Here is a 16,343-nt window from a genome sequence, read left to right as displayed (position 1 = left end):
GAATGTGGTCCTTAGTTCAGTCTATCTACCAAATCAGCCAGAGTACCTATTTCTGGAGATATGGTATGCAACACGGCAAAAAGTTCTGGTTGGTGTAATTTACAACTCGCCTACTTCTCATTCCCTTGATCTTCTGGAGATGGATTTAGATAATGTTATGCCGCACTATTCTCATGCTGTACTAGTTGGTGACTTTAACATCAACATGAATGTAATCTGCCCGAAGGCGGATAGTCTGATGGAATTTTATGGTGGCTTAGATCTTCAACTTCTCAATTTTGATGCAACACATTACACGGCCACTTGTCATACATGGATTGACCATTGTATGGTTAATGATGCAGATCATGTTCTTTCCACTGGTCAGTCCCCAGAGCCTTTTCCGGCAGATCATGACCTTATCTGGCTTCGGTATGATTACAGTATGCCCATGCTAGGCAAGAAGAAAATTTGGTGCAGGAACTGGGCTTGGGTAGATGATGAACGCCTCCATGCTGCTCTTGAGCGACTAGATCTTTCGGACATGGATAGCTCTGACACAGTTGACTGTATGAATGCAGGCTTGCATTAGTATTTGCATTAGTATTCGGGACCAGCCAGCACCGTGGATCAACCAAGACATCAGGACTTTACAGCGACGACGATCAAAACTGTACAGGATATTCAGAAGATCTGGATTTGCGTTTAATGAGTATGTTAATATGAGAAAAGTGATTAAATGTAGAATTACAGATGCAAAGAAACAGTACTTTAATCAACGGTTCCATAACTGTAAAGACGCAAAATCACTGTGGAATTGTTTTCGTAAATTAGGACTAATTAAGTGCTCTGAGTTGAATATAAGTGCGGATCTATGTGGATTAAATAACTATTTTGTTACAATTGCTGGAGCGCCGGATGAGCAGATTAATTACGGTTATCTTGATGAATGTTTATTAATTAGCAGGAGTGTTTTTGTCTTCAATCATCTCGACTGTGAAACAGTAAAGAAAGCAATAATGAGATTGACTTCCAACTCGAAGGGTCCTGATGGATTTGAGATTAAGGCTTACAAGATATTATTGCCTTATTTCTTGCATTTAATCACGGAGTTATTCAACCTTTCTCTTTCCACTGGTGATTTTCCATCGGCCTGGAGGAAATCTTATGTTCGACCTCTGCCAAAAGTGCGTAGTCCAGAAAGCTTTTCGGATTACAGGCCAATTTCGATACTTTGTACCCTATCTAAAGCGCTTGGAAGATGTGCTCATGACTCAATTGTAAACTACTTGGCTATGCATGATCTTGACGCTAAGTATCAAACTGCGTTTCGGCCTGGGCTCAACTCTCAGGATGCAATATTGAAGCTTAGTGATGATGTTCGCGCAAGCATGGACTGTTCGATGGTCACGGTCGCGGTGTTTTTTGACTTTAGTAAAGCATTTGACTCGGTTGTGTTTGATATTCTGATCTACAAGTTAAGAGCGTTGGGTTTTGACGATATAGCAGTCAGCTGGATAGTCTCATATTTGAAGGGTCGGTCTCAAGCAGTGCGTGTAGACAGTATTGGAATTTCTACATGGAACAATACAGTAAGTGGGGTTTTGTATGGCAGTGTTCTTGGTCCGCTGCTATACTCGATTTACGTTGCCGACCTTGGTGGTATTCTGAAACGCTGTAAGCATCTGTTATACGCGGATGATCTGGTTATTTATCTGAACTGTAAGCTCTGTGATATTGAACAATGTGTGGGCACTTTAAATAATGAAATTGCTGTGATTTCTGAATGGAGTGGGTACAATGGCTTAAAACTGAATGCTGACAAAACTAAGCCAATGATTTTTGGTACAGCACAAAATTTATTTGACCTCCGTAGTGTTCAGGTATCAGCAATTAGGGTTAACAACGAACCAGTTGAATACTGCAATTCAGTGAAGTACCTGGGTGTGCTGCTTGATGATAACTTGAACTGGTCGTCACAAGTCGCTGAAATATGTGAGAAGAGTATGAGGACGCTGGCGCAGCTGAAAATGCATAGTAATGTATTTGATTTGCCAGTGAGAAAACAGCTAGTCATTACGCTAATTTTTCCAATTTTTGATTATTGCGCTGCAGCTCTTACTGACATCACTGGACAGAGAAATATCAGACTTCAGCGCAAGATGAATGCCTGTGTGCGCTTCATTTTCAATATTTCACGGTTTGAACATGTAACGCCTTATTACAGTGATTTGCACTTGCTATCACTCAAGTCCAGGCGTGAGTTCTTTCAGTCGTGCTTAATCTATAAAGCTTTTTATTTACATCAAAAACCGTTAATCCGGCAGAACTTATGTGCTTTAGAACCACGGTTTCGTAGAGGTAATGTTCGACAGGACTACTTAGTACTACCTAGCTGTCGCACGACGAAATATGACAAATCAATTATTGTCTCTGCAATCAGAGTTTGGAACGGGCTACCAGTGCAACACAATGTACGTCGGCACTAACGTTTGTGGAATTTCGCAGATCTACCTATAGTTACTTTTTGAGTGTGGATAGGTCATAAGCCATTGTGCAATTGATATTTGATATCTAAGTTGATTTGACATTTTACTATAGTTTGAAATCTTGTCTATCGCATTATATTATTAGATTATTACATAACACTATATTATTAGTTGAATTTTTGTTACATGCAATTTGCAAGGAGGTTGAGTGATCTACGTTGATAGAACTGTTCGATTATAATTTGGACTTTATTAACATATTTAATATTTAAATTTAATTTTACATCTACTTTTTATTCTTATTGTTTTCATAAAATGCTATACCATGCATTATTTTGTATTAATGGACGGCCGCTAGAAGTTTCGACTTAATGATCGATGAATAAAGAAATAATAATAATAACGAAAATATTGTTGGAAATGATAAAAAAAAAATCCTGTGAAAGCTACAGCCCTTAATATTAATATTAAGAACTCTCGCATGATAAATTTCAATTTCCCGTAAGATTAACACGGGAAAGCTTGTTTTTTTGAGTTTAAAAGTTTATAACTCTTTAATGGTTCATTAAAAAAGCTATACCAAATCATTTTCTTGTATAAAATTGAACGCTTGACAAAAAAGCTTTCTTATAATTTTTCGATAAACTGACGCGTTTCAAAGTTATTCAACTTTAAAATATAATTTATAGTATTTTCTTTTTTTTTTCCAATTTTTTGACGAAACTATCAAGTTTATCAAAAAATTTTGTAAAATTTTTCAAATTTTTTGTATTCTCACAGATGCTTTTATTCAACTATCAAATTTCTAATACTATCGTATCTTAATTTGCTAATAAATTAAAATTATTTTTTTATGTGTTATTTGTCCAATTATTTGTTGACCGACAATAATATTCTTCGTAAATTATTTTGTAATTGAGTACTTTTTTAAATGGACAAAATCGATTATAAAAAATGGATAAAGAAGTTTATTTAATTGGTTTTCCAATAACTGGTATTGTTGGACGTAAACTTCCAACTTTTAAGAACGATTTAGCTTTATTTTTCTATAATCATTAAGTACAAAAGTGTGGTGGTAAACAAAGTCCTTAATTTACGGTGAACCGAGGTTCAAGAACAATAGAAAAAGGCTCAAATTCCTACTTGTTAAAATCTAAATGCCATCAATAAGTTATTCAGAATGTTCAAAAAGTGGAAAAGTTTGCAGCGTAGTTGTAAACGAAAACTATCATCCACGCAAATCAAAAATAAAACTGCTATTAAGAAGAAGTTGAAGGAGTTATTTAATATTGCTCACAAGAAAGCAGCTAAAACGTTAATAGAAAAGGAAAATAAATTTTTGTTAGCCCAGAGATCATCAGGTCGGCGTGGAAGTAGATGGAGAAAATATGTATTAATTCAAGTTTTTCACAAATATTTTATGTTAGTTGCTGATTGAATAATTTATTGACTTTAGAATGATAGAGAAAGAATTGTAAAATATGGAGATTTTTTACTTTTCTCTTAATCAGTTAAAAATTTATTTGAATTTTGGTTCAAATTCATTCATTATTTCTTTTCTTTTCGACGAGTTTAAAATAATAGTTTATTAATCAATATTTTTAATTTTAAGTTCTTTGCAGAAATATCCAAGGAGTGACCATAGGGAATTTTTGGAGCAGTCATAAGTTTTTTTAGGAGTTGTTCCCAAAGAAAATTTTTCGTTTAAGGGTCCAGAAAAAAATTTCAGAATTGTAACAAAACTACTCTAATATCACAAAGTTAGGAAAAAAAAAATAAAAATAATTTTGAGTTGAAAAAAAAAATTATTTGAATTTATTTGAAATTAAGATACGATAGTATTATAAATTTGGCAGTTAAATAAAAGCATCTGTGATACCAAATAAAATTTAGAATACAAAAAATTTGAAAAATTTTACAAAATTTTTTGATAAACTTGATAGTTTCGTCAGAAAATTGAAAAAAAAAGATAAAATATTATAAATTATATTTTAAAGTTGAATAACTTCGAAACGGGTCAGTTTATCGAAAAATTATAAGAGAGCTTTTTTGTAGAGCGTTCAATTTTATACAAGAAAATGATTTGGTTTAGCTGATGAACCATTAAAGAGTTATAAACTTAAAAACTAAAAAAAAAACAAGCTTTCCCGTGTTAATCTTACGGGAAATTTATCATGGACTTCCGTTTTCGGTGTGGTAGTGAGTGGATGTGTGTCAAAACACAGCGCTATAATACTGATTTTTGGAGCGTGAGGTGGAAGTATTTTGTATTGTAAAGGTAGTTTTTACAAAAATTTAACAGAGGGGAATTTTTGGAAATAATAGTCATCATAAAAAAGAGCTGTAACAATAAAGGTAAGCCAAGCTTCTCAGTGGTGGTATAAGAGATAGGTTAGAGACACTCGAGCTACGACTAGCTTGAACTACTATTAACGGTAGGCTGGGTAAGGCAGGGAGTGAGGGGTAAAGGAGCATGTCGGATGGTAATGTGGAGAAACAGGCGGGGAATTTGAATCTGTTTCGATCAAAGCTTGCGCTTGGGAGGACGGCGAGTGCGGGGGACCTAACTGAAGCAATTTCTTTGGGGAAAAGAAAGAAAAGGGAGGCTGAATCGGAGTTGAAGTTAGCAAAGGATAAGGCGGAAAGGGAGGTTTTTAAAAGAAGTAAATTACTGAGTAGGTCCCCAGTAAAACAAGAAGAGATGGAGGCGATTATGAAGAAGTTGGCAGAAATAGATTCTAGGATTAAGGAGGAATTTGCAAAGATGGGGAAAAGGGTAGATGAGCTGAAGGAAGAAGGGAGGAAGGAAAGGAATGAACTGAAAAAAATGTGGGAGGAAGATAAGATACAGATGTATAATAGAATAGAAGGATTAGAAGATAGGTTGGAAAAATTAGAGAAGGCTGCCAGCGACAATGTAGAAATGTCGGTGGAGGGGGAAGATTCAGGCATGAGGAGAGGGCAGATAGCGAGTGAAACAAAAAAAAGGATGAGAAAAATGGAGATGGAATTAGAAAAAAGGGAGAGAGGGGCAAGGAGACAAAATTTAATCTTGAAGGGTCTGGATATGAGAGCGGGAGTGAATTGAAAAAAGGAGGTTGAGCGGGTGTGGGAGAAGATGGAAAGGGGTTACTTTTGATAAAGCTGGAGGGGATTGAAAAGAAAAGAGAGGTTATGGCGGCAAAAAATAAACTAAAAGAAGAGAAGTTGTGGGTGGAAGATGATTTGACATTTGAGGAAAGGAGGATCAAGAAGTTCATCTTAGAAGATGCCGCTAGGGAAAGACCCTCTGGCTGTAATGTCAAGGTAGGCTATATGAAGTTGTGAGTGAATGGAAAATTAAGGCTTTGGGATGAAGCGGAAGGTAGATGGAGAATTCAGGAGGGAAAGAGCAGGGGTGGAGGTTGGTAAAAATAATAGGGGAGGGAGGGATTACAGAAAGGGGGAAGGGAAAGGGAAGGTTTTTTTAAAAAAGATTGGGAAAGGAAATAAAAGGTTGTTTCAAGTAGCATTCTGGAATGTAGCAGGAGTTAAAAATAAGCAGGAGGATTTTTGGAAGGGTTTGAGGGATTGGGACGTGGTAATATTAATAGAAACCTGGGTAGATAAGAAAAAATGATCTGAGATTAGGGAATCTTGGAAAAAGGGTTCAAATGGGAAATTTAAGAGGCCCTGATACCAAAGGGAAGGGGAAGAGCTAGAGTAGGAATAATAGTAGGCATTAAAGAAGGAATAGAACTGAGAAATAAGGGGAAATGGGAAGATGAGAGATGGGTGGAAAGAGAGGTCCGACTTGGGGATGAGTGGTGGTGGATAATAGAAGTTTATGTTAATGGGGATATGGACAGGAAAAAGGAGTTAATGAATAAATGGATGGAGGAGGCGTGGAATAATTGTAATAAAAAGATTATAATAGGTGGAGATTTTAATGCAAGGACGACCTCCGAAGGAGGTCTGAAGATATTAGAAAAGGAACATGTAATCAATATGAGAAAATCAAAGGATACGGCTTACAATAAAGATGGCAAGGAGCTATGCCGATTTTTGAATGAGAGAGGGTAGACGATAGTCAATGGATGTGTTAAAGGAGATGAAGAAGGGGATTGGACTTTTGTGGGGGAGAGGGGCTGCTCAGTGATTGATCTTGCTCTAATAGAGGAGAGATGTAGAGATAGAGTGATGGAATTAAGAGTTGAGGAAAGGACAGAATCAGATCATCTTCCAGTAGTTAACAAATTAGAAGTGCAGGGATCGAGAACAGGAGGGAGAGATATAAAGTATATGAATCGAACAGGAAGAGGACTATGGAACAAAGAGGGTAGAGAAAGATTCCAGGAAAAATATGGCAAGACAGATGGCGCGAGAGGAGACTCAGAAAAGGACTGGGAGAAGATAAAAGAAAGAATTAAAGAAGCGATTAAGATGACTGAAAAAGCAGGAGGAAGGGTAGAGGGGGTGTTTAACTGATGGGATGAGGAATGCAGGGAAGTTAGAAGAATGGTAAGAAAAGCCTTGTATGGCGTTAGAAATGGAAAAACATTCAGGGAGGTTTACTGTTTAGAGAAGAGAAGGTATAATACGCTATGTGAAGAGAAGTAAAGAGCGGCAGAGAAAAGATGGGAGGATTGGGTTAAGAATGCAAAGACGGAAAGCCAGGTGTGGAAGGTTGTAAATGAAGGAAGAAAAAAGAGGTGCGTCATAAATGACGATATCCCAATGAAAACATGGGATGAGCATTTTAGGGAGGTACTGGGAGGAGTGGAAGAGAGAAAAAGGTTAGCAGACTCAATGCTCGATATAGGAGGCGATGAATCAGAGGAAAATGATATTACGTTGGAAGAAGTAAGGGATATGGTAAGAAAGCTAAAAGATTACAAGGCCATGGGGGAAGATGGTATCCCAAATGAAGTTTGGAAGTATGAAGGAGAAGATATAGAAATAGACTTATGGTTGATGTGTCAAAGGATATGGAGGGGAGAGGATTGGCCGCAGGAGTGGAGAGTTGGGGTGGTGGTTCCAATCTTAAAGAAAGGTGCTGGGAATATGGTGGAAGATTACAGAGGAATCACGATAACCCAGACAGCATGTAAGGTCTACGTGGGAATTTTGGAGAAAAGGTTAAAGAAGGAAGTTGAGGAAAAAGGGATATTACCTGAAACTTAGGCAGGATTTAGAGAAGAAAGGGGAACTATAGACAATACAGGGTGTCCCAAAAGTTACGGACGCCATTGTAGCATCTGATGAAAAAAATAATTCTGATTAACCGCATAGATATTTAATTATTAATTAAAAATAACGTCTCTTTATTTGTTAGAGAGAGAGAGAGAGCGCCAGTGTCTAGTAAAGTATGTGCCAAACAAAGACACAACTAACTGTATGACTAACTAGTTTCTATAGCTAACGTAGTCACACATATTTACTTACACATTCACACGTGCAAGCGTCTTCGTTGAAACGCACTTGACTTGACACTAGCACTCTCTCTAACGCATAAAAGTACGTTATTTTAATTAATAATTAATTATCTATGCGTCTGATTAAAAAATGGCTAAGGACTTTTCGTCTCAGAATTATTTTGTTTATCATATGCTACAATGGCGTCCGTTACTTCTGGGACACTGTATGTATGTATTGAACTATCTGATTAACAGGAAATTGTCAAAGAGAAAGAGGAAAATGGTAATTATGTTTGTAGATTTTAAGAACATGTTGGTCAGAGAATATTCAAATTTTGGACAAAATATTGAGACGCTTTTTGACCAAGTAATTTTTGAACAAAAAATCATCAAACTTGGCAGGAGTATGTTAATAATAGTCCTTCATAAATTGATTCTTCTATGTTTAAATTTAATCATTGAAAAAAAATAACAAAATGATAAATAAATAGGTAGAGTTCGCGCGTAAAACTGCCTTATCTCCGGGTCCATCACATATTCAAGTAAATAAACTTTTGTAACGTCCACATTTTGCCTATAAAATATCTCCCCCCCCCCCCCAACGGTAAGTTTAAAGATTTTCTATTTATTTAGGGGATGTTTTACTCACAAAATGGCAGAATTTTTTGAGAAAAATAGAACTTTTTACTTTAAATGGCCGGCAAAAATTTTAAAATGAAAAAAAAAATAATCGGGTAGCTTTGGGGGGAGTATATATTAGTACTTTGAGTAAATTTAAATGGTTTAGAATTTTAAATAATTTTAGCTGAGATATAGTGAACACGGCGAAAAGGCCTTTTCCAAAAGCGCTCTGGAAAAAGCCCTGTCACTGGCTTGTTTGTGAAAATTTGAGTGAAATTTGATGAATTTATTCCAACTATTTTTCCCAAAAAAAAATTCATCAAAAAGTGTATTTTTTTACGCTGAAAACCATATCCCCCTTTCCCTTATAATATTCTTTCACTTAGCCTTTTCTGTAAGATTATACTCATGTTTATAATTACAATTATCTATCGTCTTTATTGTTATAGATTGGCTGAATTTTTTGGCTGGGGTAATGATGAGTTAATTGGTAAATCAATTTTTGAGCTTCATCATGCTCTCGATAACGATGCTCTCGATAAATCTTTCAAATGTCGTAAGTATAACATATCAATTCTCTATAATTATTCGATAAACTGAATATTGTTGATTATAACGCGTATTATTTGATAATAATTATAAGTCAATATCCGAGCCAATTTCTTGGAATGTATAACAGTTTGATTATTTGATTGTTGCACGTTCCAAAATAGAACCATTTCATTCGTTGGCAAATTATCTCAGTAAATTGGTTATTCACTGATAGAAAAATTAATTTAATTCAACAGTCAGAATCTTAAACAAAAAAAAAATTTAATTTGAAGTATTTCATTATGTAGAATCAAGTAGAAAAGTTCTTAAATTAAATGAAATTAACTGAAACCAAAAAAAAAGTTATTGCTTCAAGATTATTTTCACGTCCAAAATTAAAAAAAAAAAAAAAAAAAAAAACGGAAAAAAAAGTATTTGAAATCATTTTTTTTTAAATAACATTTAAGCTGCTGTATCTATCAATTCTGTAACCTAATCAGCTTTTAAGCCACAAAAATTATGTCGAATGCTGTTTAAAAAATTAAAATCGATTCATTCGTTTGTGAGATATCGTTGACGAAAAATTTCGAAAACAGTGTGTTTCTCACTTAACTCCGACATTTCTTATCAGATAATTATTAAAGTAATAATTTAACTACACTTCTCACAAAATAAGAGAGTAATAGTTATTTACGTCATAAGGCCTCAAAGGCACGATTTTCTCGACAACATCGATGTTGCGATATGAGTCTAAGGTGGCGCGAATTTGCAAAAACCTCGGCTTCGCCTCTGACGTCAAAGTTACACTCGTCTTTGTAAATTCGTTTTACAAAATTTAAAGCAAATATCGTAAAATCAACATTGTCGGATTCGCCACTGAGTGACTGAATTACGTATTCGCTCTGTGCACAACTTCAGCGCCACGGTACGTTTGAACTACAGAGGGCTGTTGTAATATATTTTATTATGTATTGAATGGCTGTTAGTAATAATAATATTAAATAATAAATAAAAGAATGCTTTATTAATTAAAGGGAGTATTTATAATAAATATTTGTTACCGTAAAGTGTTCTTGTGCACTAAAAAATAAAATGTAAGTATAGTTAATACCGAAAAAGTAGATGAAAATTAATTTAGCAGATATTTAATAATTTTAAAAATTTTTCTAATAAATAAATTACTGGATGAAAAATTGAGAAAAAAAATTGGACATTTAGAAAATTTAATAAATTAAAAATGCAATTTTTAAAAAAAAATTTTTCGGAAAAAATTTTTTTGTTAAATAAAATTAAAAAATGGTCAAGTGACAGCTAACTTTAATATCATAAAAAGTAGCATAGAAGTTAGCACACATAAAGATTGGTTAACGTCAGATTAAAATCAAATAAAAAGAAAATAGAAAAAAATTTTTTAAAAAATTAAAATTATAATAAAACTTGAATAAACGTGAATAAACATTTAATTATTTTTTTTTTATAAATAAATTTTGATTCAACGAAATTATCAAAATCTTTCATTGTTTCAAAATTTTACAAATTAAAAGTGCTGATTGTTTTTGAGTACAAAAAAATAGATTATGTTTGCTAACTAAAATTTACATATTAAAATTCAATAATAAAGCTGGGAAAACTTTTTTATTGATTAAATTTATCATTTTTAATTTTATTTTTTCCTTTGATTTATTTTCCAACTTGCTGTTGGAAATTTATAAAAATGACAAGCACATTTTCTACTTGTATTCTTACAACTTACAACACAACAACTTTTGTGACTCATTTCATGTATTTCTTTTTAAATAAATTTTAAATAATAATTCGCTTGTACATTTAGCTAACTCGAAACATAAAAATATCCCCCCTTAGTATCGGATATAGCCACTCATGGCGCTGATGGTAAATAAGTTTTTCCCCCACCATGGCTTCGCACTGAGCGAATAATCGTTTTTGTCATTGTCGCTCAGAAAGTTCAATTTGAGAGGGATACAAACCTATTAATTATATGCTTACTTATTATAAATTTTATAACAACAATTCTAAATAATAAAACTTGTTTGTCATAAAAAATAATCACTAAAAATAATTCACTTGATATTTATTATTAAAAAATCAAGTTGGCTCGTCGGCCGAGCGGTCTAAGCGTTTGGGCTGCCCGAACAACTAGCCGGCGGGCGAGGGTTTGAATTTCCGAGACGCGGTTTTTTCGGCGATCTCAGCGTTTCGACTGGTAGCCGGCTGTACCTTGACCAGATTTTTTGTAGTTTTCCTGGTCTCTGTGCTAGAGTGGGGCACAGGCAAATGCAGGTACAGTAAAAATCTAAGTCGGCCATAGATAAAAATATTGGGACGTAGGAAAAGATTGAGATCAGACAAGGAAAAAATAATCAAAGGGAGTAGTAAGGATTCGGCTTCGCTTCGGCCAACAATTACATGTGATCTGAGACATTTCTTACTTTCCTGCCCTAGGTGTGTAATATACTATAATAACATTATTAGTAATTAAAAAACAATTTTAATCAATGGGAGTATACTCTGACCATCAGACAAAAATCTCATTCAACTAATGCATGATGTAAACCAGTATGGCGGCCAGTGCTTGACGAATAATCGTGTATAAACACGAACTACGCCAGACGGAACGGAACGTCTCGTGAGGGGGCATAACGCTTTTCCCTTACGTGATGATTTCTACCATGCAATTTTTATGATTGCATCAAAAAATTTTTGTGTTGAAAAATTGTATGTTAAATATTTAACACAAAAATTTTTTGACACAATGACGCAAAATTTTTAACTGTGCACAACTCGCTTTAAGGAACCACTGATTTCCAAAAATTAGCTACTATTTCTATTCCTTCCAATTTGAAGACTATCTATCGTATCATAAGTCTACAACATGTGGAATCATTTTTAGTAGACTAATAAAAATCTAACTATTGCAGTCGTCCTCAGGGCTCATCTTTTAAAAAATTCCGTTATTTCCTAACTCAGCTCGACAAATTGAGTCAGAAAATATCGTTAGTTCAAAAGTTTATGTATGTGTCGGAGATTGCATCGAGCTGAGTTTTCCCAGAGACAGGAAAATTCCTAATGTTTTAGTTTGTCTTTTTAATAGTTGCACGCAGAATTGTAAAGCATAGGGATATTTAGTTATTATTTATGACTTAAGCCAATTATGTTTTTTATGATTATGGCGATGGACTTGAGTCCAGAGTGACAGTGGTCACCAAACGTAGCCGATGTCATAGGATAGGAGTAAAAAGTATATAGTTAGAGGTATCGACCGACAATAAGGGCTGTCGAAATATTTTGAGAGAAAAAGTATTTAGGGTACTTACATGAGTAGTTCTGGTCAGCGGCTTGCCACTCTTTACCCCCTCCACTTTCTTAATTGACAACTTATACCAAACGCATACCACAACAAAAAGCATAAAAATAAAAAGAAATATTGAGTGGCAATGGTGGCACCACTACTCGAAATAATAACACTAGTGAATTTTTACTAATAGTCTAGTCGAATAGTTGAAAATGGTCTAAAATAAAGATACTGCTCTTAAAATTATGTGCGATAGCTCAATGGATCCGGAATGACGCCTAGAAAAACGTGCCAAAAGCGTGTATTAGCACATGAAAAAATTGCAAAAGTTATAAACAACTAAAGATGCAAAAAAAAGGGCATTTCGTTTTTTGCCAATATTTCATAAACTATTGATATTTAAGGAATTTCAAAAAAAGATTCTGAAAAAGGAGGAAATTTCCAATAAAAAACTCCTTACTCCCGGAACTCTATCTACATTATTTATAATTTTAATTTAACGCTGAAAATAGGTCTGCGCGCGAATTTTTAGGTTGCGCGCGCGGCGTCAAAAGCGAGTACGGCACATTAATTAATTTATTTAAGGTATTGAATATTTTTTTTTTAATTTGAAAAAATTATGGTGTGTTCTGAACACTATAAATAACACCGGCACACGAAAAAAAAAAAGTTTTCAGTACTATTGACGGGACCCATATATCTTTATGTATTTCGACCCGCTGAATCCGAATTTGAGATCAGTTTGACCTGTACACCGTCAAATTTTCGAGAAAACTTTGAAAAACCGAAAAAAATGACGAAAATCGGCAGTTTAGGCGATTTAAAATGATTTAAAAATTTTTTTTGACCTAAACTAAGCATGATTTTTATGAATTTTGACCCGCTTAATACTTATCTAAAGTTTATTTAGGCCATAAGCCACTAAAAGTTTAAGTAAATTCCAAAAAACCCTGAAAAATTGCAAAAAAAGAAAAAAATAGCAAAAAAAATAAAAAAAAAAGCAAAAAATTCCAGATATTGTGTTAAAAAAAATTTTATAAAATTAGATCAATCATGATTCTCATGTATTTCGATCCGCCGATTATAAATCTCGAATTTATATGGCTCAGACATCTCTAAAAATCTAAATAAATGGCAAAAAAACCACTAAAAATCAAACTAAATCAAGTCCGTTATGATAAAAATCAATTTTTAAATAAAAATAAAATATCTGCCATAACGGCATACAAGCCGTTAACCCAGGGACTCTGCCAGACGGTTCTGTTGCCCACCGTCACCATGTGGAGGTGCCCTGGTTACAGGCACAAGCATTCAAGCAAGAAATCAGGAATGATTAAAATTTCGATGAAAAGAAGGAGTTCCAAAAATTCATCAGTGTACTGACTAGATGTGAAAGGTTGTATTGATTCATCTAAGATAAGTTTGAAAACTGTGCTTCTTTATAATGGAAACATATTGGCACTGATTTACAATTTGCAAATCGTATTAGATGAAATAAAGTATTCGGAACATCAATGGAAAGTTTGTGGTGATATAAAATTTGCAACAGCACTGTTCGACCAACAATCAGGGTTCACAAAATATTCTGCTATTTATGTTTGTAGGATAGTTGAGATCGAAAAAATCACTATGTTAACGATGCCAAATAAGAAGAAGGAATTTTTGGTCCCCGACAGAACCTCGAATTCGAACTTTATTTCAATTACAACTTAGGGTTGCTTGATAAATCTTGAATTGCACATTTTACATTCTTACTTTCTACACTTTCCTGAAAATCTTAACGATTACAGTGACGAGTAAGGCGGAGGATTCCACCAAGACATCAGTGTAATAAAAACGATAACAAAAAAAGTAGAATTAACTAAAATTTTTTAAGGATTTAGGTAAAAAAATTTTTAAATCATTTTAAATCGCCTAAACTGCCGATTTTCGTCATTTTTTTCGGTTTTTCAAAGTTTTCTCGAAAATTTGACGGTGTACGGGTCAAACTGACCTCAAATTCGGATTCAGCGGGTCAAAATACATAAAGATATATGGATTCTGTCAAAAGTACTAACAACTTATTTTTTTTGTGTGCCGGTGTAATTCTTATATAATTATTCCTTCATTCTTATGTAATAATTATTCCTGGAATATTGGAAATTTTACTTAAAGTTAATTTTTCAACAAGTTAAACAATTGTTAACTAACAAAATTTTCTCGAACTTCCATCTTAATTGTAAGTGAAAAAAAATGTTTAAATAATTGTCGTAAAAAATTTTCGCTTTGTAGAACCTTTCTTACATACATACTTAACAAGATCGCGCCATAAAAGTTAAAAAAATATTTATTCTTTGTTTATAATAATTTTTTTACTTGAACAAAAACTAAAAAATCCCAGTAATGTTTTTAAAAAAATTTTTTTTTTCTTAATCATCATATTATCGTTTTTTTATTAATACAAGATATTAATTGATTTGCAAAATAAATTTTTCTTGCCATTTGTTGATAAATTTTTTATAAACAAATTGATTATTTCAATATTTAAAAACAATTTTTGTTCACAACTCTATTATATTACAAATATTATGATTTTTTTAAAAAAATTTTTCCTTAATAACAATTTTTAATTGTTTATAATCGTTTTTTTTTTTATTTCTATTGTTTGAATATTTCGTTAAGAAATTATTTTTTTTCTAAAAATCATAATTGACAGTCCTCTATAAAGTAACAAAAAAAATTTTTTTTATCAACAATTCTATTGTTTATTAACTTACGGATTTGTTATAAACAAATTTTTAACATTTTTATATTTTTTTTCTAAAACTTCTAAAATTAACCAAAATAACCATATATAACAAAGTATAGAAAAAATTTTTTTTCAATTTTTTATTGTACTTTTAAAAAACACGTGCTTCAAAAGTTGCAGCGGCTGCTTCGGTTGACTACTAAAAAACTAACATAACTTTTAAACTATTAGAGATACGAAAATAAACATTCTAGTCAATTTTATAAATAACTAAACAATCTTTTAAATGAATTATTAAAAAAAATTTTAAATATTGCTAATCTATTATTATGCGCATTTGTTGGTGATAAATTATTTCCTCTTTTTTTATATTTATTAATATAAATAATATTTACTTTCATTGCTCAAAAAAAAAAAAAAAAAATTTAGCTGTCGGCATGATTTGAACCTAAATATTTTGCGGACCCGAGTCGAAATTTTATTTTGCTTAGATTCTGTTTCAACCTAGCTAGACTAAAGTCAGAGTGTGCTAGGTTGAAATAGAGTTTAAGATATAGCGATCTACGTTAAAATTAATTTCTGTTTCAACCTAGTAGCGCCTACTTAACTGCATTTTCAGGCGAGTTAAGGCCGAGGAAGGTTCTTAATAAAACCCTGTTTCATTCTTTTAGAGCCTAGCTGGGCTTGCACAATATATAGGATTTTTGTACCTCAGACGAAAAAGTGTCAGGCATGGTTTTATTAAAATCTATTTCAACCTTATATAGCCTAAACTGGTTTATATTCATGGTAAAAAAAAAAAAAAAAAAAAAGATAAAGATTATTAACCAATTGTTAGTTACTTCAAGTTATTATTCGCTTGACGGTCAAGGTAATGATATCTATCAGTAGTGTTTATTTATAATTATACATGAATAATGATATCGAAATGGAGACAGAAGAAATAACGATGAAAACACAAATATCCGTTGAAAAAACTCAGATTTACTGGGATTCGAAACCACGACCTTTCGATTACGAAGCTAGACTGGATCCCCTCTGCTACTCGAAGACTTGTCATTTAGCAAGAAAATATTTTTTTCTATTTAAGCTACAGCTGACAAAATTAAAATTACCTCATGTGATTAAATATTATTATTATTTCTTTTGTCATGGTAATTGTTTTTGTCATTATTATTATCAATTTTACAACACTTAAGTGCTTAAAAAATTTTGTCGCGAAAATTGCCTAAATTTTTTGATTCTTGAAACTACATGAATACTCACTTTTTAGAATAAGTTTTTAG

At 32.9% G+C, this 16,343-nt stretch overlaps 1 protein-coding gene across 4 annotated transcripts in view; it reads left to right on the top strand.

Moving 5' to 3' along the window:
* The window catches only part of LOC123275179 (hypoxia-inducible factor 1-alpha-like), a 128,921-nt gene that overhangs the window by 55,861 nt on the left and 56,717 nt on the right, over positions 1–16,343 (top strand). For all 4 annotated transcript variants that reach the window (XM_044743125.1, XM_044743124.1, XM_044743127.1 and 1 more), the window contains one exon: positions 8,935–9,041. In XM_044743125.1, the coding sequence (XP_044599060.1) occupies positions 8,935–9,041 (107 nt within the window). The remainder of the gene's footprint in view (positions 1–8,934; positions 9,042–16,343) is intronic.

The sequence above is a fragment of the Cotesia glomerata genome, linkage group LG1 (genome assembly GCF_020080835.1).
Source record: "Cotesia glomerata isolate CgM1 linkage group LG1, MPM_Cglom_v2.3, whole genome shotgun sequence".
In the NCBI taxonomy this organism is placed as follows: Eukaryota; Metazoa; Arthropoda; class Insecta; order Hymenoptera; family Braconidae; genus Cotesia; species Cotesia glomerata.
The sequence above is the reverse complement of the archived record's forward strand: the minus strand, read 5'-3'. Positions and strand labels throughout refer to the sequence as shown.